The sequence below is a fragment of the Oppia nitens genome, unplaced genomic scaffold (assembly GCF_028296485.1).
Source record: "Oppia nitens isolate AA-2021 unplaced genomic scaffold, nextdenovo-longstitch-racon4-pilon3 scaffold1_pilon_pilon_pilon, whole genome shotgun sequence".
Taxonomy (NCBI): Eukaryota; Metazoa; Arthropoda; class Arachnida; order Sarcoptiformes; family Oppiidae; genus Oppia; species Oppia nitens.
In genome coordinates, this window is record NW_026533199.1 from 10,313,099 (window position 1) to 10,335,009 (window position 21,911).

The window sequence follows — 21,911 nt, forward strand, 5'->3', positions numbered from 1 at the left end:
TCATCATTTGGACTAATCAAAGATTTAAGTCCTGACGACCATTTAAAAAGTCGGCCTTATTTTCACACAAATAGCGCTAAAAGTAATGAAATAGAAACAAAAAATTCAAATTAAACAAAAAAATAATTAAATAAAATAAATAACTTACACCAAAAATGTCAACCACTTGTTTGGTCGATCGAGTGACTCTCTTTGGTGGCGAATAGGTGGAAACATCAATAACTGGTTCCCGAAGACGAGTCAAAACTACCGATGAGGGACGAACCAAATTGGCATTAAACCCAGTAGAGAGAGCAGAATTCGGGACCACTGACACAATGGTCTCAGAGAGGACGTTATAAATGGCCGATAAATCATCGATAAAGTCATCGGGTGTTGACATCGGTCTAGTATTGGTGACAATCGGTGCGACAGTGGCCCTTGTAACATAAGGCGCCGCCATAAGTTCGGGTGAAACGGGAGTCACAAGTCTCCGTTTTCTAACGGGAGATTTATTTCTCTCGTTAAGAGGAATGTCTTCCCGGCGTAATCCACTACCACCGCTACCATCATTAAAAACTCGGACATTGCGGGGTACGTAAGGAAGAGGAGATGGTGAGGACAATGGGGACTTCAACTGATGAGGTCGAGGAGTGGTAGGCAAAGCCTTACGCTTACGTGAAGACCTAGTCCTCATACTGTATGTAAAAAAAATAAAATAAATAATTAGTTAAAATGAATTAAAATATAAACAAAAAAGTACATATACAATATATATATATATAATTTATAATACAAACCAATAATAATAATATTTAAATAGTAATTATTAATTATATAAAACCCTTTGAAAATGTTTTAAAAGCATTTCCATAAAAACTATTTAACTAAAGTGTGTGACATACCCAACCCGCCGCCACCGGGAATACAATTCCCATCACAATACAATTAAAATACCAATTAATTGATATAAAAATGTTATTTTAATTTTTAAGGCGTTATATTAATAATTGTACAATAGCATTTATGTATTTTAATTAAAATAATCAATAATTTTCTAATTAAATAAAAATAAAGCTATTTTTAATTGATAAATCTATATTTTCTATATTTTAATTAAATATTTAGCTATAATAACTACAAAATATTATAAGTTTATTTTCTAATACTTTTGTAAACTATTCTGTTTAACTTTATAATTCAAATAATTAAAAAAATAATTAATAATTATTTTTTAAATATTTTGTATGTGTTATACTAGTGGTACTCATTTAGTATCTCTGAAAACTTAGTTTATAATAATGTCATATGTAAATTTTACAACAAATAAACTATTATCAGTAATACCATATTACAATATTGGTGCCGTGTATTGATAGTGACCTAAATCAAATAACAAAAAGTAACTTTATTTTTGTGTGACCCCATGTAATGTTTAAAAATTGATTTGTTCACATACAGGTACATTGATTACTAGTCTTTAATTTTGATATTAAATAATTGTAATATAACTAAAAATAAAATAGTTAGACGGCTTAAACTCGCATGACATCCAATTAAAATATGAGATGGAATATAAATATCACTGAAAAACTAATCTATTGAAACCCGCAATAAATTTTAGTTATACTTATCTTGAAGCCGTCACTAAAAGAGAATATCAGTGTTAGTTAAAGAAATTAAAAACAAAAGGTGTTAATGTGGAAGACAAAGAAAGTCCGTGACTGACATCAAAGGTTTAAATGAAATTAATATATAAATTATAAGTGATAAATTTGATGTTTTAATTAAAATTAATTCGAGATATATTGGTCATTGATTTTATTAACCATTAAAACAGATTTGACCTCATTTGACTAAAAATATCTGTCATTTATTTAACTACTATATAATCTTGCTCTTACACAATAGGCTAATTAAGTGCAAATATGCCAGAACTTTTTTTATCAGTAAATTTGAATGGATTTATAAGATTGATTAAAACGGTTTATGAATTATCATATTCATCAAATATTGCTTTGTCAAAATGTTATTTGTTTCGATCAATACAACACTCCGTTAACATCGAAAAAATCAAAATTCCAGATGATGTCTAAATGGTAGGCGATGTACTTTTCGATTAAAAACCACTGAAAGCTGTTTATCAAATGTATTTAAAATTTTCATGACAAATGAAGAGATGTTATAGTATTATAAAGTGAAAATAAAATTAATCTAACTAAATTAACTTTTTTATAAAATTAGTTTAAAAAAATTTTATATCAAGGGTCACTTTCATTACACAATACCAATAATATTAACAATAATAATAATATTTTAATTTGTGCAAACAATTGTGAAAATAGCAAAAATATTATTAACATTTCATTACGTCATGTAAATTATTTATATTTTTATTAAAACAATATTTATTTATTAATTATTTTTTTGTTGCCAATAAACAGTTTATTATCTATGGTCTAGATTTATCAATAATAAATCATTTATTATGCAAATTATGTTTGTCAATTGGATTTAACACCACAAATCAAGTTGAGTTGACCATGTTTATTTTATAATATTAATTTTAAACATTTATTTTATAAATAAAAAATTATTTCTAATATTTAGAACACATCTTATTCTTTTCGTATATTTACTCAATCGCTTGAAAATTATGAAAACAATTTCCATGATTTTACAATTGACATTGCTTATTTATGTACTATTATTAGCGGCAAACAAATAGTCTATAATAAATCATTGTTGAATTTTATATATTTATTTGATATTCAAGTATAAATTAATCTTAAAATATTTTATATAGTATAATTATAAATATAATATATATATTAAATTTTTAATTAAATATACAGATCTGGTTCCTAATTTTAACATGTTATTTATCAAGCTTAATTATTTCAAAATTTTCAAAAAATACATTTTTTTATAATTGTTATTTAAGATTGGACATTATTAGAATGGTATTTAATCAAGGTCATCTAGAAAGTGTCAAATATTTTAAATCAATGACAAACAATAATTTTTTTAATTGTATACAATTGAAAATTATTTTATTTGTTTGGATTATTGGAGCATTTGTAATAACAAAATCATTTTCTAGTATATTATTGAATACATATTTTTCAATGAAATTAATGCAATCATATGAGACATTAGATAATATTAAACAATCATCAATTGATTTAATATCCGATGAATATCATTTGCGTCGATTATATAAATTTAAATTAATAGATAATAATACATTAACTAATTTTTTACATAGATTATCAAAACTACATAAATTATCTAATCGTGATATATTTAATTTGTTAATAACTAATCAATTTGTTTGGATTATTAATTCATTAGATGCTAATATATTTTTAAATACATTTGTTAAATACCAGAATTTAGTTTCAATTTCTAAACATAAATATTTACCAACAATTACTTCATATACCATACATAAACATATTTTTAATTTTCAGCAATTATATCCAATGTAAGTTTATTAACTTAAAAATAAAATTAATATAATATTTCTATACATTAATTAATTATAGATATAGCAGTGTATTGGAAAATGGTCTTTATATACACCATAAACTAATTGAAAATATTATTTTTAATCTAATTTATTACGATAAAAATTTAGCAAACATTATCATTCATAGAAAACTTGATAATATTAATGATATTGGTTTAGATAATTTAATAAATAAAAATATTAGATTTAACGAGTTTAGTCGTAATAACGGTGTAATTATTATTTGTGGTTTATGTCTATCATTTGTATATTTAATTGTAGAAATACTATATAATTATTTATATGTACTCTATTTAAAATAATCAATAATTTTCAAGTTAATTAAATACAATATATTTACAATTCAATAAGTATTTTAATTAATAAATCAATATTTTGTTTTAAAACTAATTAAATATTTTGCAATATTAAATAGAAAATTTGATTAGTTTAATGTCAAACACTTTTGCTAAAAATAAACTATTTTGTAAAAATTTATATCATTGAAAAATTAAACACTTATAAATTATTGAAATATTTAATATGTGTTAAATTATTACTATAAAAACTTAATTTATAATAATGATAGGGATGATTTACATATTACGTACGCACTTGAGGGGAGGGGACTGGCCAAAGCAAACTTTTGCAAACGAGGGGGAGGGAGGGGGTCTAGATTTATTAAAAAGTGCGAACGTAATATGTGAATCGTCTCTTATATGAAAAATTTAAAACAAATAAACTATTATAAGTTATACCATATTAATTTGATAGAGATTATAGTAACAATAATTTAATTTGTGAAAACAATTATTGTCAAAATAATACAAATACTATTAACATGTAATTACGTGTAATGTAAATTACTTAAATATTTTTCTAGTTTATTATGATAAAAATTTTGCAAACATTATCAATCAAAAGTCTTAAAATAATACCTAATAATAATAATAATGAAATTTGTTTAAATAATTTGATAGATAAAAATATTAGGTTTAACGAGTTTGATCGTAATAACGACCTAATTATTATTTGTGGTTTATATTTATCATTTATATATTTAATTATTGTAGAAATACTGGACATTTATTTAATTAAAAAATATATTAGAATATAATTTATAATTATATACAATTATCTATTAATATTATATTATCATAATAAATGTAATTAAATATCATAAATATTAATGTACTAATGTACTAATTATTATAATATAATATACTGTTAATAAAAAAAATTAAAAATTATTAAATAATTATCATAATTCAATACAAATATAAAATACTAATTAGCTATAGATAATTAATTTTTATTGAATGTCTAAATGTAATTTAAAATTATTCATTTAATTTTTTTTAATTTTCAGGCTTTAAACTTAAAAAATTAGTTTTTTATACTGTCATAAAAATATTTATAATAAATATAGGTTTGTTTAAATAAAACATTTTTAGAAATTAAAAAACAATTTACATAAACTTTATCAAATTTCAATGATTTTATTATATCTTTTTTATTATTGAATTGTTTTTGTCGCAAACTGACCAATAGTTGGGTAATTGGGCGCAACTATCATAAGTGGGTGGTTTGTCATCACTTGTAGTCATAACTGCCACGGATTGCGGATAACTATTAATATCATTTGAATTACTATTTCTGCCATCAATTTCACGTCTATAATCTCTATAATAATAATCAATAGCAAAATTTCTATTATTAGCAAACATTGGAGGAGTTGGTAGAAGTAGAAGATTATTGCTTTTGTATTGACGGCAACAGTAGAAAAAAGTCCATAGAAATAGATATACGGCCACTATTAGCACAATTGTTCCCAAAATATATGCCATAATATTCACGGGTTTATACCCGGTTTTGTCGGTTTGATTGCTCTGGTAGTCTATTATTGTGGACATAGTTGACTTGGTTTGACTTATATATGATCTATTGCTGTGATTGTGTAGTCCAGCTCCGGTAGTTGATAGCATTTGCATATGATCTGCATTACTAGTATTGACAGTCATCGCCACTTTGGTCAGACCTGTAGTCGGGACAATATTGTTGGCTAATATAGTGGTCACTATTGAGCCACAAATTGTTAATTTAATTATATGTTTTAAAAATTGCATATTTAGAAAATTATATATGAAAATAAAATTAACAATCAATTATTTAACAATAAAAGTTAGCTTATTTTTGCTAATTCAATACTTTTATATACTGTACAACTAATATAATTAATTAATAATTATATTTTGCTTACTAATTATAATAATATACCAAATTGCCAATATTTAAATATATCGTTTATTAATCATGAATATTGATTTTATAAATAATATTAATACTTTATTAATTAAAAAACTTATAGTTATTACAAGTACAGTATATTTTATATTTTATTTGAAACTTGTTACAATAATTGTAACAACTAATTAATAACAATTAACTTTAGCATTATATTAACTATTTAAATAATAAAAGCAATATAATGTATTAATTATTAAACTTTATTTTAATATGCTATAAATATTAATTACAGTATTTTATAAAAGTTAATACAACATTTTAGTTACAATATTATTGAATAATTGAATAACTAAATATTTTATACTGTAAGATAATTGACAAATTTGATTTAAAATAATAAATAAAATATAATATTGTAAATTAAGTAAAGAATAAAGATATGAAATATTTTTTAATAATCATCTAATTATATAAAATTTGATTAATAAAATTTATACTGTATTTTAATTTAATATTCTTCAATTTTATTAAATTTTTTTTTAAAACATTAGCAAATTATAATTAAAAAAATTGTTGAAATAAATTTGATACAAAATTTAATATATATTTTTAAAAAATTATATTTGATATTATTATATCTTATCAAGATAATATCACAGTTTTATAATTATTTTTTATTATTTATAATTTGTATGATAATATAGATATAAATAAATAAAATATAACTAAAAATAATATAAAATTTTAATTACTCTATTATATATGAATAATTTAATAATATTGTCAACAAATTAACAATTGTTTTTGTCACAAACTGACCAATAGTTGGGCAATTGGGCACAACTATCATAATTGGGTGGTTTGTCCTCACAAGTGGCCATATATACCGTTGGTTGTGGACAGTTATTATTATTATTATTATTATTGTTTCTGTTATTACAAATACCACGTTCATAATCACTATAATTATAATTAATAGTAAAATTTCCATAACTGGGAAGCATTGGTGCAGGTAAAGGTAGACCATCATTGATTATGTATCGACGGCACCGGTAGCAAAAAGCGCATATACATAGATATAAGAAAACTATTACTGCAATCATTGCCAAAACAAATGCCATACTATTTAACATTGTATAACTAGTGTCGCCGTTTGCTTTGTAGTCCATTAGTGTCGATGTCATTGATGTGATTTGTCTGAGATTTGATCCATTAATACGATTGTGTAGTTCAGATCCAGTAGTTATTGTTGATAGAGTTGTATTGACTAATGTTGATGTCATATTAATAGTGTTTATTGTGTCGGTATCGGCAATCATAGCCACATTGGTGGTGACAGTTGCCGGGAAAGTATTGTTGGCTACAACAGTGGTCATAATTAAGTCAATTAATATTAATTTAATTATATGTTTTAAAAATAACATAATTAGAAAATTGAATAGTACCAAAAATAATTAGCAATTAATTTACTAACCATAAAAATTAAATTATTTTTTACTAACTTAATATTTTTATATACTAGTAAAATAATTAATTAATAGTTATATTTTGCTTGCTAATTATAATAATATAGCAAAATTACCAATATATATGTTTATATAGTTTATTAATCATGACAATTGATTTTTTTAAATAATAAAAATGTGTTTTTATTGAATTAATATTTGACAATAATTAAAAATGTTTATACAGTAGTTATTACAAATAAAGTATATTTTATTTTTTTTAATTTATATATATTATGAATTTTATTTTTTACTTAATTAATTTTTAATGTAATTTTACTATAATTTTACTAATAATAAAATTATAATATTATAACATTAAATGCTTAAATTTAGTTAATAATTTTACAGAAATTAATTTAAATCTTTTGATCTAAAATATAAGCAAAAATTAGTTATAAAACAATACAGTATATATTATATTGTAATTATAATAATTTAATATATGTAAAATTTCTAATTTTAAAAATTGGTGATATTTAAATGACAATATAATTATATTGTCATTTAAATATCACCAATAAGTTAGATTATAAGTTATTTACTATTGCATGTAATAATATCTGTTGTGTTATTATAGTATTTGTTAAATATCTATTATTTAATTAAATATTTAAATTTTTAGAGAAATATTGATAGTTACAGTATTTTAAATACATTATATGATTTTTATTTCTATCTAAACTAATATATTTACTAAATATATTTTTTAATTGATGTTTTAATAATAGTTTTTATGATTATGGTTACTGTATATTAATTTTCTAGTGCAAACATAATATAGGTATCATAAAATATAAAATAAATAATTTAAATGTTTATTGATAAAAAATATTTATTTTTAATATTTAATATAGAATTTATTGATAAATTAATATAAGTGCATATATTTAATTGTATTATAGTATAATATTTTTGAATAGTAATTAAAACAAAAAATTAAATAAACCAAAAAAGAAATTTACTATTTATTTATTAATAGCAATTTGTTCAATAAGTTTAGCCACCATTTCCTTGTCGTTGGATTTTCTGATTCTTTCCCCAATAGATGCCATTGTTTCGGACAATACCGAGTCGTTTACCAACTGGTCGACCGCCGACAACAGCTCTTCATCCGTACAGTTGAATGGATTCAGACGTAATCCGAGACCCGTTTCCTCGAGTCGCTGGGCGTTATCAAACTGATCGCCAAACAGTGGCAACACTAACATTGGTTTGCCGTAAAAAAAAGTTTCGGTAACTGTATTGTTGCCGCCGTGAGTAATGACCAGATCAACCAGCGGTAGTACTGCAGTCTGCGGCAGAAACTGCGAGCCCCACATATTGTCCGGCAGTTCATACTTGTCGTGCAGCGGTCCTTTCGATACGATATACCGGTGCTCAGACTTGGCCAAAATGCCGGTAATACGGGTCATGAGCTCCATATTGGCGCAACCGAACGAACCCATCGATAGGAATATCAATTTTCCCGGTTTGTCCACCAATTGCTCCGGTATTTCAAAAGTATCGTCAGTTGTACGAACAAAACCGTCGACTCGACGAAACTTTTCAGGCAAAGGATGTGTTTCCTCATAATCCAGTTCCTTGGGATACATATATATATTAAGATAGGGAGAAACGGGATGTAGGAAAGCCATGTGCTGTTCGTCCAGTGATGGTTTGACCTTAAATTTATACCATTTGTTTGTACGGTTGTATAAATCAGTAAAAATTGAATCAAATTGTTGCTTAAACTGAGTCCACTCCTCTCGATTGCCATTTAGTGGCAAACCTATTATATATATAAAAAAAATTATTTACATTAAAAAATAGTTTCATAAAAACTAATATCAACTGTAAGAAAAAACTAATCAATTAATATATGGTATTTAATTATAGGCTAATAAAAAATTTTAATATTTACAGATATGTTTTTCAATAATAAAGTTAGTTATTTATTTATTATTAATGTTATAAAAATAATTATGTGTTATAACTACAACATACCTGACCAACCGGGTGGCACTTTGCTACTGTTGACGCACAGGTGCGGCGCTGCCGAGTATAACCATACCCATGGTTTGCCCGAATGGGTCAATGTTGGCGAACCGATATACGAGTCAACAACAATAACATCGGGATTAACTTTGGCAATAATCTGTCTGTACTGTTCCTCCCGTTCCCGACTGGTGTCCAACATACTGCCAAAAGCTGTCGCAACAAACCGGTCGATAATTTCAATGGGCGTCAACTTAAATACATCGGCATATTTGCGCACCAATTCAGCATAAATATCAACAACTACTGGACCACCGTTTTCAATAGCTTCGGTATCACTGGCTTTCGGTTTCGGTCTATGAATCTCTTCCTCGAAGCCAAACGGTTTCAGTTTGCCCTCAAACTTGGCGTCGACGGCAAACACAACCCGATGGCCGCGATCTCTGAGCGCTTCGGCAAAGCCGTGGTTAGCATTGATATGACCCCAACCGTCCAGTGGTGTAAATAGTACTGTTAGCCGACCTCCTCGTTGTCTCATTGTATTAGCCCGACTGTCCTATTTAGGTTAGATATCACTGTTTGTGTCACTTTTCCTATACAACTGTATAAATAATACAACTGTTATTAGATTTAATGTGAAAATTTTTTACACAATATTTTTCTCATTATGAGAAACCCACTGTCATTAGTCATTGTATTATTCATATATAGATATAACACCAACAAAACAAAAAATAAATGTTATCATTGTCTTTATATAACCTTAAAAAATTATTATTCAATAACACACATAATGTTTGTGTTTGTATTTGTTTCATAAAAAGACATTAATTTCCTGTGTATTCAATAGTAAATTCAGTAATAACCTCAATATTTAAAAAAACACCTAAAAAATATTATAATATACCGGTACTACTACTGTAAGTTTATAATGTATGATATATTACGTTTGCAAAAAAAATAAGTTTCACTTTTATCATATATTTATGATAAGTCTGAACTTGAGATTTTAATTTTACTTTTTATTATTGAATATTTTCAAAGAAAATAAAATTGAGTTCAATAGATTTTTTTTGTGTGTATACTATACTATATACAATATTAGATTATTATTGATTATACTATAATTTGAGGACACTATTACATTAAATTACTAATATATTGTAAATTAAATATACATATGTATGTAATAATGTATATAAAAATATATTCAACAACAATTAAAAAAACAATACAAATTAATTTCTTATAGTACTAGACTTGAATTATATATTTTTATATTTTCATAATTTAAATATAATTACATAAAATATTGTATACTAAAAATTGTTAATTAGTTTTACAATAAAATAATAATAATAAATAATAATTTAATTATCATTATAAAAAATTATCTATCTAACTCTTATTATGTCAATGACAATATTTTAATTAACGAAAAAAAACAGTACTAAATATATTTTTTAAATTATATTTGTAACTAATTATTATATTAATAAATTAATTAATTAATGTTAATTTTGAGACAACAATAAATCATTAATTACATTCAATTTTTATATTTAATATTACAGTTATTTAGTAAATTATTCATTACTAGTTTTATAAAAAAAATTTATTAGTAATTTTTTAAAAAAGTATTTAATTTTAATAATATATTTATTATAAATATTTTGTAAATAATAGTTTTTGGTCAACTCACATAAACTTATATAATATTATATTTTTTATTTCATGAGTTAATAAAGTTTTAAATAATTAATTAATATTATTATATTTAATTTCCATAATAGATTTTAATAAAATTTTATAAGATTATCTTAGAATTATTGATAAAGTTTAGAAATATTATGGAATATACTATTAATAATTAATAGTCAATTAATAATTAAATATCATAATAAAAATTGAAAACAAATTGTTTAATAAATCACTATATATTATAGTAAATTATTATACAAAAATATCAATATAATATTTTACCATTTAAATGGATACAGTATGTAACATATGTTAAGTACTGGTTAAGGGCTTTTAAGATATATATCTTTTTGATAGTATATTATATCGATATATGAGATATAAATTATGTTCTCAATGAGTATTTAACAGATCAATATAATTGATATATTATTATACTATATTTTTAATTAATTAATATTGATTTATTATTATAAAAATGTGAAACATACATATGTGTATATATATACCGGTATATTTTTTATTTTTTTCAAATTGCTATAAATATCAGTGATATTCTATAAAAATTCATACATAATTAGATTTTTTAATAGTCAAAATTAAAAAATTATTTTTAAAAAATTATTAATAATTTTAATTATTTTAATTAAGATATTAAAGATGAAAGTTATTATACAATTAATATCACTATTGTTGGTGTCGTACACAGTGTTAGGCGACTTCAGTATCAATGAATATCGGGATGTCCTGAATTCACGTAACTTTACCGGTAAAGTAGTATTGGTGACGGGATCTAATTCGGGTATTGGCGAAGGTATTGTTAAACTGTTTGCACTAATGGGTGCCAATGTAGTAATCACTGGTAGAAATGAATCGCGAATCGCTAGTGTAGCCCAAGAGGTACAACAGTTGTCGCCCAAAAATCTTCGGGTAATAGATAATCATTATTTGATTTTTAAATAAATATATATTTTATTATAAATTACTACTTAATGTTCAGCCACTGGCCATTAGGGCTGACCTATTGGTTAAAGAAGATGTCGACAAACTGTTTGACGAAACTATCAAACGATTTGGACGTTTAGATGTTTTGGTCAATAATGCCGGTATTTTTCCCGTAGACAACATTACTGACGACAATCTAATGGCTCACTGGGATCTCGTGTTCAACACTAATCTCAGGCCAAGTGTTCAATTGATTCATAAGGCTGTTCCCTATTTGATAAAAACTAACGGTTCAATTGTCGATATTTCCAGTGTTGCCGGACTTAGACCGGTAAGTATTTTGTTTTCAAGTATAAAGTATTTATTTAATACAACATATTTATAATGTCATACAGACTGCACCGCAGTTGGCTTACAGTACATCAAAAGCAGCGATCGATATGTTTACCAAAATACTGGCCCTCGAGTTGGGACCATTGGGTGTTAGGGTTAACACTGTTAAGTATGATATATATGTTATAGAAATAATAATTATGTAACAAATATTTTATAATTATTTAATTTATTATTAAGTCCCGGTGCTATTGTTACGGCTGCCATAACCGATGGTTTTGGACAGGCATTGAAGTTCATGACATCTAAAACACCACTTCGACGACCCGGTTATCCACTGGATATCGCCAAAGGAGTTGTGTTTTTGGCTTCCAGTGACGCCAAATACATTACCGGCAATAATCTAGTAATTGATGGGGGAGTTGAGTTTAATTATCCTGGATACTTTCAATAAATAATCTAATAATTTTTTATATTATTAGTAATTTTAAGTTTAATATGACGATTTCTTTAAAAAAAAATATTTAAATTAGTTTTATTTTATTAATTTCAAAAATAATATTACTAAATTTGAATTAAAACATATTTGAATTTTGTTATATATTTTGCATTTATTAAAATTATTTTTTATTACATTAAACTAACATTTTATTCATTTATTAATTAATTTTTGATTTTTAAAATGCTAAATATCTATATTTTTTAATAAATATATATAAAAATGTAAACATTATTTTTTTTAATTTTTAAATGTCAAAATAATTCTTTAAATAATAGTAAATTATTATCATAAATTAGATCAAAAATTATAAAAAGTTTGTATAACTTTTAGTTAGTTGTGGTATTTTAATATTATCTTATATTAACTTATAATAAACTATATTTTAAAACATAAAAATATGATTATTTATTAAATTAAAATCTTTATATTATTAATTTGCATACAATATTTTTTATTTATAATATTGTTTTTAGATATTTTTTCAATAATAGTTAACAACATAGTAAATATTGTTTAAATGACTTAAAATTTTAAAATAAATATTTTTAAATTTTTCAATAATTAATGAGCATATACAAATTAGATAAATTATTTAATTTTTTTTATTATAAAAATATTATTAAATCAATTTTTAAATTAAATAACTTAATTTTAAAAATGATTCACATTTATCATTATGAATAATATGTATTATAAAAATAAGTAATTAAACATTTATATGGAATTCATAAATTATTTTTGTCTTTTTTAAACTAAACAGTTGTCATTAGAAATCAATTAATTATCCAGGGCATTTTGTTATAATTTATAATAATTGTTGATAAAAATGTTTTTAAAATTTGTATATATATACTGTATATCTTGAAGTAAATATTATATATTTCATTTAATATACTAACAAACTATTATATTAAAAAAAAATTATTATTTAAGTTGTTATAATTATTTGATTTAATCAAAATGAAATTTATAATTATTTTATCACTTGTATCACTAGTTAGATGTCATTTGATGCCAAATCCATTGAGTTTAACTAATGGACTAATTCATAATGGATTGATTGCCGGTGCCATTCATAAGGAACTGGAGGCCGCAGAGCATGTCGTTCACGGAGGTCTCAATTTGGCCCACAATGTAATCAATTGGAAATTGGGTGCCGCAGAGAGTATGATTTAAATTAATTGTTTTATATTAATGTTTTTAAATTATCAATATTATTAACTCAATAATTTTAAAAACAGGTATATTGGAGCACTTGTATCCACACTATCAGCACCACCACCACCAGCAGCAGCAGTGTCATCACTATTCAATACATGATGATAATAACCCGTCAATTTCCGACTATTACAATGTGTACAACTCACGAAACTTTACGGGAAAGACAGCATTGATAACACTGACCAATTCGGGTATTGGCGAAGCATCGGCGGTATTGTTATCTATTTTAGGTGCAAATTTGGTCATAACATCAACGAATAGTTCACAACTGGAAACAGTTGCCGAAGTGGTTCAGCGATTGTCACCACATAATCGAAAAGTAAATATTATTATTATTATTAAATTAGTTATAAATTGGATTATATTTTTTTGTTAAATATTATTAACAGCTGCTGACAGTTGTGGCCGATCTGACCAAAACTGAAAACATCAAACGATTGTTGGCTCAAACTGTACTACGATTTGGACGCTTAGACACGTTGGTAGTGTTTGCGGCCAGTTATCCATTGTTAAACATTACCGACAATAATGTAATGGAAAACTGGGACTTGACTTTCAATCACGAGCTCAGGTCGACCGCCGAGTTGACACATCTGGCGGTGCCGTTACTCGAACAGACCAACGGAACCATTACTATTGTGGCCACCATCGCTGGGAGTGCACCGGTATTTTAGACAAATATCATTAATTTTATTTTTATAATTATGATATTTAAATGTTTAAACTATAATTTATTATACTGTATATTGTTTTTTAGGTAGCGGTAGAGTTAGCTTATAGTACATCCAAAGCCGGTATTAATCAAATGAGCCGTATCTTAGCCATGGAATTGGGATCAAAACATATTAGAGTCAATACAATTAAGTAATTTTAGTTAACACAAACCCATAATCAACTTATAATAGATATCTATATTTTTTATTATTATCATTTAAAAAGTTTGGGAGCCGTTTATACCGGTGTCGATAATCCAGTGTTGGATCTGATGAAAAGTAAGACACCATTGGGTCGATTGGGTGATCCCCTTGACATTGCTAAAGGTGTTGCCTTTCTATCGTCCACCGATGCCAGCTATATAACTGGTGCTAATCTGGTAATTGATGGTGGCATTATCTATAACTACCCGGCCTATTTTGAATAAAAATACTAATAATAATAATAATAAATTAATGAAAATAAAAACAAATACTGTAACTACCATTTTCAATAATAATAATACTTTTTAAAAATAAATTAACCAAAACTGTTAGCATAACTACTAAATCTATTCAATATTACTCTGTATATTATATAGTATTTATTTCAATTAAATTAGATAAAACAATGTGTTTGTTAATCAATATTAATAAACTTAACTATATATTATATAATTAAATAATTAATAAAAATATTCATATAATATAAAAATTTTTACTTTTTTTACTTTTCATACTAATGTAGTTTTAATTGTTTATTATAAATAACATTTAATAAGAATATTAAATATTTATTGTGGTAATAAATATTAAGATAATATAATCTAAACTATATATTTACAATAAATTTGTACTGTATTATTATGCATGTAATATTTATTTTTTAATATTATATTAATATTTTTGAAATATGATTTTTAGTTTTATGTTTAGTAAAAAGCAATTACTAATGTTTTCCTATTTATTATTACAATTACAATAAGTTGTGTTTTGATTTAATATTATAAATATTTTATTTACATATCTATTTAAAACAATAAATAACAACATTAGATAAATACATATTTTAATTGAATTTGTATCTAATTATTTTGAGCAATTTACTGTATTTTAATGCAAAAATAAACAAAAATTGTCAAATGAAATTTTATTGAATAAAATATAAAATTTAATTAATATTAGACAAAAAATTATATTTATGTCAATTTGCTTTTAGGCTAATGTAATAAAAATACAATATATTTGTCTATTATAGCAATTTATGTATAAAGTATTAAATATTGAATATAAAATAATTCAGACTAGTATTAAAAACAAATGTTAAAACAGTAATCGCTTGCATATCATATTATTTTAGAAAAATTTTAATATATTTTTTTAAAATGTTTAGTTTTATATCAATAATATTTTACTGTTTAGGCTTTAATCTATCAATAAAAGTCAAACAAAATACTTCTAAATATTTAACATTAAATCAATTTGTTTTATATACTATAAGATTGAAAACATTATTAATAATTATATATTTAATATATAGTTCATCTCTGCAGTTGACTAACGAATTACATAAAAGTTTGTTTCATATATCATATCACATCAAACTCTGGATATTATTAATAAATTATTTGTATTTTATTTGCCGATCGACTCAATTGCTCGAATTGTTTCATCAAATATATCGACAAATACATGAAAACAATGCAAAACATTTAAGCAAATTAAGTAAATTATTTGCAATCATATGGATACTGATTGTCGGTATAAATTGTATAGTATTTTCAATGATAACAACCCCTCAAGATATTACCAATGAGATCGTATGGTCGACCCATGGGTTCGGTTGGATAATCGGTACGAAAATGCTTTTAATACACTTGTGTTATGCCATACATATTATCGAGGATCAGTCATTTCGGTGTAAATCTAACAAACAAGTAGTCAATTATATGCACCGAAATAATACTCATACAAGAAGACTATTTTGGCGCTCGACTACTACTACTCAAGAGGAATGGTATCTCTTATTGTATTCATTGCAACAAATTAAAGACACCATAAACGACATGTTAGGTGTTTTACCATTTCTATGGTTTTCTGAACTATTTTCGTCGACATGTCTTCGGCTGACACTAATTGTTGTTAATCGCGAAATCAACGAATCGTTAGTCAAAACTGTGGAAATTTTGTGGGAATATTTGCAACTATTGATCGCTGATTTGATTTACTTGTTTTCGGTTAACTATTTTCAATCAAAACGTCCGAAAGCTGTCGAACTGATGTACCGATTGTTGTCCACTAGTGGTCAACAACAACAACAACATTATGGAACCGGTAGACCAGTCCAGTCAATGGATATCCTATTGTTGATCAATCAGATCCATTGTTACACAAACTGTGACTACAAGTCATGGAATGTCTTTACAGTTAACAAAAAGTTTTTGTTTTTATTTATGGGTTCAGTCGTCTCCTTCACCGTTATGTTCATACAATTAATGCAAATCTATTATCCAAATAATTATTAATAATTGAAAATTTAATTTTCGATTACATTAATAACTACTGTAATTATTTTTTTAAATACACATATTTAAGCCATGATATTGTATAATCTTTTTTTTATAAATTGCATATAAATAAACATAATATTTATAATGTTTTAAATCTTATTATAAAAACTTAAATGAATATATTATATATATTTTTTGTAAATTACCTAATTTTTGCGTTTAATTGAATTAAAAAATAATAGATATTTATAATAATAAGTAATTTTTGTCGCACAATATATTATATAATAAACTTATTGTATTTGCATTAAACAATTAAATATCATATATAAATATTTGACAACAAATAATAAAATGAATTAATGATTTTAAAGTAATTAAATTAAATAATTTACTATTAAATTGATAACAAAATTCAATATTATTTAAAAAATTTTGCATAAAGTACAATACAAACTGGTTATAATCACACGCACACACACACACAAAATTGCATGTTTTTATTATAATATATTATTAAACAATATTTTTTATTTTTTTTGACAAATATAGATTAATTTGCCAAGGTCATTCCTAGATTGTAGTCAATTATTGTATATTTACTACCAGTGTTTAGTGCAACTGTTCTCTCTCAGTATAAAAGCCAGTGATGTTGTTATGTATTTAAATAAAAACATTAGAATATAATTTCATGACAACTAACAGCAAAAAATAAAACTTTTATTTGTTATTATAATTGTAATTTGTTTATTAATAAATTATTAATATCTATCTATTTATTTATTTATTAAGTTTTTTTTAAAAAAATTAAATGGTTATAATTTATATTAAATGATGAATAATTTTCTAGCAAGATTATCGTTGATATGGGAAATACCGCAAACAATATTTCGGTTAAGGCGTCAATTTCACGGCACCCGTAGACTGGACGGCAAGGTTGTAGTTATTACCGGTGCCAATGCCGGTGTAGGCAAAGAGACAGCCTATCAATTGTCGCTGAGAGGATCTAAAGTTAGTTTGATTTTTTATATATTAATAATAAATAAATAAATGTATTTTATTAAACATTTAAAAAAATAATTATTAAATATTTTGTTTGTTTCAAATTAGAAGATAATAATTGGTGCGCGAAATATACAAAAATCATTGAATGCCATCAAAGAGATAAAATCAAAGAACCCGACGGCAAACATAACGGCATTGAAATTGGATTTGTCTTCACTTAAGTCTGTCCGCGAGTTTGCCCGACAAGTGGCCGAACAGGAAACCACTGTTGATGTCCTCATCAATAACGCCGGTGTCGCCAATCCATGTCCTGAACTACAATCACAGGAAGGCTTTGAACTACAGTTTGCGTCCAATTATTTAGGTATTACTTCAATAATATAATAATTAATATTACTATTTTTAAAATTTAATTAATAATTTATATAACTTTATATCTGTGGCTACATATATACCGTATATTTCACTTATACTGTATGTTAATGTGACTAATATTAATTTATTATAAATATTTTATAATTATTGTTTTTAATTCAAAAAATATCTTAATTTTAGGCCACTTTCTACTTACACTACACTTATTACCGCTGATGCGTAAGTCAGAGGACTCACGCATTATAAATGTCATAACACAGGGCTATCTACTGTCGGGTGATATCTATTTTGATAATATTAATTTGAGAAACGGTTCGTACGGCCAGATAAAAGCGCACATTCAAAGCAAATTAGCACTTGTATTGTTTACTAGAGAAATGGCCAAACGGTTAGGTAGTGGCCAAATGGAAAACAATGTTAAAACCTATTGTATTAATCCGGGTATAGTTAATTCCCGGGGATCGCCAAACGCACTGGTAGCTATGTTGAAAAAATTATTTATGCAAAATATATCAATGGGACCCCAGCCCTACCTGTACTGTGCACTGTCGGAACAATGCGATAATGAGTCGGGATATTTTTATGAGTAAGAATATACTTAATTAAAAATGTTTTTTATTTATTGTAAAATATATGTATTGTGTGTTAAATATATTTTGTTTTTTTATTTATTATTAAATATATATATTTCATTATAATTATAGTAACTGTCGACGAGTGGACCGTATGATCAGTCAAGCGGTGGACGATAACCGGGCGTTTGATTTGTGGAATCTAAGCGTTGCTATGACTAAACTGGAAGATCAATATATCATTTGATAGCAAATAAAATTATTTGTATTATATATAAATTATATTATAAATTATTATATAGTATAATATACAGTATATTATTAGATAATATAACTAATTTGAAGTGGATAATTTTTTTTATTAAACGTTTTTTAAAGTAATTAATAATTAATAAATTATTATCATTTATAATATAAAGTAAGAATCATATTTTTTTGTATAATATTTATTTAATATTTTACAATAAATTGTATTATTTAAAATCATGTTTTTTAAAATTTATTTATTAAATAATTTAGTTGAATATTGATATCAAAAGACATGTAAATTTAATAAATTATTCTAATATCTTAAATATATTAAAATTATATTTAAAAATATGTTATAAAAATGTATTAAAAATGTTAGTCATATTCTATGAGTATAATACAATGAAATATAATACAAATAAAATATAATGAGATATAAACTGAGTACAGATTTAATTCAACACGAAGACAATCTCAATATTTAATTTTAATTATTTATATTTTTTTGAAAATATTTATAATAACATACTCATAAAATTATTTTAAAATTATTCATAGTGATTCATACAGCCTAAAAAATATTTTTAAACATTTTTTTATATTATTATATCTATGTAATATAATAATAATAAAATCTACTTATTTCTATATAAATTTATACAAGTATAAATAAAAAAATAAATAAGATAAATTGTTATCATTATACATTGATAATTACACTAAACATGCGCATATGTTAAATTTATTTTACTTTTTGAAATAATGATATTTTAGTGCATTTAAGTTCATGTATTGTTGTATTTATCCATAAATTACATGTATCTCATAGTGTTTATATATATTTTGCTTAAACAAATTAATTTATTATAAATTAATGTAAAAATAAGTTTATTTATTAAAGGGGAGATTAGTACTAATGTATAAATTGATGTTTATAATTGAAATATACAATTAGTGCACGTGCGCTCAAACATATATAAACTAAACAATATTATTTGATTCAACTAAATATAATAATTATTAATAATAGTAAAACCTTTTATTTTGAATGTTAATGAAAATTTGTATTTATTATATTGTAAAGTTATAAGTATATAAAGTATATCATATATTTATTTTTTTTATTGTAATTATTTGTGATGGTTATAACTTATAATTTATTTTAAATTAATATAACTATTTTAAACTAATAATAATATATTAATTAATAAAATCATTATTAAATGTTATAACAAAATATATATCAATAAACAGAATTTTTCAAAAAATTATTTTATTATAATATACTCTTAATATATATTTATATAATAATGAATAATTTTATGGCCAAATTTGCCCTAATATGGGAAGTACCGCAAACTGTGTTCCGATTAAACCGACGCCGATTTCAGGGCACCCGTAGACTTGATAATAAGGTAGTAGTGATAACTGGCGGAAGTTCGGGTATCGGTAAAGAGACAACCTATCAGATGTCACTGAGAGGATCAAAGAAGATTATAATCGGTGCCAGAAATATGGAAAAAGCTGAAGAAGCCATCAAAGAGATTAACGAAAGAAACCCGAAGGCAAACATAACGGCATTGAAATTGGATTTATCTTCACTCAAGTCTGTCCGCGAGTTTGCCCGACAAGTGGCCGAACAGGAAACTACTGTCGATGTCCTCATCAATAACGCCGGTGTTCCCCTTCCGTGTCCTGAACTACGATCAGCCGACAACTTTGAACTACAGTTTGCATCAAATTATTTGGGTAATTATTTTTTAACAACAAAAAAAATTTATTAATTAATTATACATGATTTTATTTTATTTTTAAAAAACTTAAAACAAATTTTATTTAATACCTGTAATTATTATCATTTTTATATCAGTAATTTCTATTTTTAATGTTATAATTATTATCAATAATTTAGGTCACTATCTACTGACTATACATTTATTGCCATTAATGAAACGGTCGACCAGTGCTCGGATAATAAATGTAGTGAGCAATGGCTATGCTATCGGACAGATATTTATGGATAATATAAACCTGTCTAACGGTGCCTACGGTTCCTTTAAGTCGCACTGTCAGAGCAAACTGGCTCTCGTTCTGTTCACCCGTGAACTGTCCCGTCGGTTAGGCGGAACCGAAAGTACTATTAAAACCTATTGTCTAAATCCGGGCGGTGTTAACGCCCGGAGCTCCGGAAATATGTTCATTGATTTTTTCAAACGTTTGCTTATGTTGAACATTGAAATGGGTCCCCAAACCTATCTCTACTGTGCCTTAGATGAACAGTTGGACAACGAGTCGGGACTTTATTACGAGTATGTGTTGTTGTATTGTTTATATTATTATTAGTAAAATTTATTTTTCTTTAGTTAAACAAAAAAAATCTTATTATTGTTTTTTTTAAATTTTTTGTGTAATAGTAACTGTAATCGTGTCGATCGTATGACAACTCAGTCCACTGACGATAAGCTGGCGCTTGACTTATGGAAACTGACCGCAGATTTAGTTCAACTCGAAGACAGTCTTAAACTTTAAATTTTAAATTTGTATTTTTTTATATATTTATTAATTTTGATTTTGTATTATATCATAT

The 21,911-nt window shown here is 24.5% G+C and overlaps 3 protein-coding genes across 3 annotated transcripts; 2 read left to right on the top strand and 1 right to left on the bottom strand.

Annotated features, from left to right (window-relative positions):
• Nucleotides 1–8,210: 8,210 nt before the first annotated feature.
• On the bottom strand, nt 8,211–10,015 carry LOC128951331 (uncharacterized). Its single transcript, XM_054296580.1, has 3 exons — nt 9,982–10,015; nt 9,229–9,820; nt 8,211–9,013 (listed from the first exon to the last, which is right to left on the bottom strand). The coding sequence occupies exons 2-3, from the start codon at nt 9,755–9,757 to the stop codon at nt 8,211–8,213; spliced, it is 1,332 nt and encodes a 443-aa protein (XP_054152555.1). The 5' UTR covers nt 9,758–9,820; nt 9,982–10,015.
• Nucleotides 10,016–11,580: 1,565 nt separating this feature from the next.
• Nucleotides 11,581–12,652, top strand: LOC128951333 (3-oxoacyl-[acyl-carrier-protein] reductase FabG-like). The gene is made up of 4 exons (XM_054296581.1): nt 11,581–11,850; nt 11,921–12,196; nt 12,261–12,367; nt 12,439–12,652. Exons 1-4 carry the CDS (start codon nt 11,581–11,583, stop codon nt 12,650–12,652), a joined length of 867 nt encoding a protein of 288 aa, XP_054152556.1.
• Nucleotides 12,653–16,475: 3,823 nt separating this feature from the next.
• On the top strand, nt 16,476–21,853 carry LOC128951334 (uncharacterized). Its single transcript, XM_054296582.1, has 7 exons — nt 16,476–17,010; nt 17,974–18,134; nt 18,234–18,492; nt 18,684–19,089; nt 20,646–21,073; nt 21,237–21,633; nt 21,739–21,853. The coding sequence occupies exons 1-7, from the start codon at nt 16,476–16,478 to the stop codon at nt 21,851–21,853; spliced, it is 2,301 nt and encodes a 766-aa protein (XP_054152557.1).
• Nucleotides 21,854–21,911: the final 58 nt, after the last annotated feature.

Excerpts from the sequence above, each read along its gene's own strand:
- LOC128951331 (XM_054296580.1), bottom strand. The coding sequence starts at position 9,757 with ATGAGACAACGAGGAGGTCGGCTAACAGTACTATTTACACCACTGGAC. Across the intron at positions 9,014-9,228 it reads AGTGCCACCCGGTTGGTCAG|GTTTGCCACTAAATGGCAAT; the intron begins GTATGTTGTAGT and ends TATATATAATAG.
- LOC128951333 (XM_054296581.1), top strand. The coding sequence starts at position 11,581 with ATGAAAGTTATTATACAATTAATATCACTATTGTTGGTGTCGTACACA. Across the intron at positions 11,851-11,920 it reads TGTCGCCCAAAAATCTTCGG|CCACTGGCCATTAGGGCTGA; the intron begins GTAATAGATAAT and ends CTTAATGTTCAG. Across the intron at positions 12,368-12,438 it reads GTTAGGGTTAACACTGTTAA|TCCCGGTGCTATTGTTACGG; the intron begins GTATGATATATA and ends TTTATTATTAAG.
- LOC128951334 (XM_054296582.1), top strand. The coding sequence starts at position 16,476 with ATGCTTTTAATACACTTGTGTTATGCCATACATATTATCGAGGATCAG. Across the intron at positions 17,011-17,973 it reads GATCCATTGTTACACAAACT|CAAGATTATCGTTGATATGG; the intron begins GTGACTACAAGT and ends ATAATTTTCTAG. Across the intron at positions 21,074-21,236 it reads GTTTGCATCAAATTATTTGG|GTCACTATCTACTGACTATA; the intron begins GTAATTATTTTT and ends TCAATAATTTAG.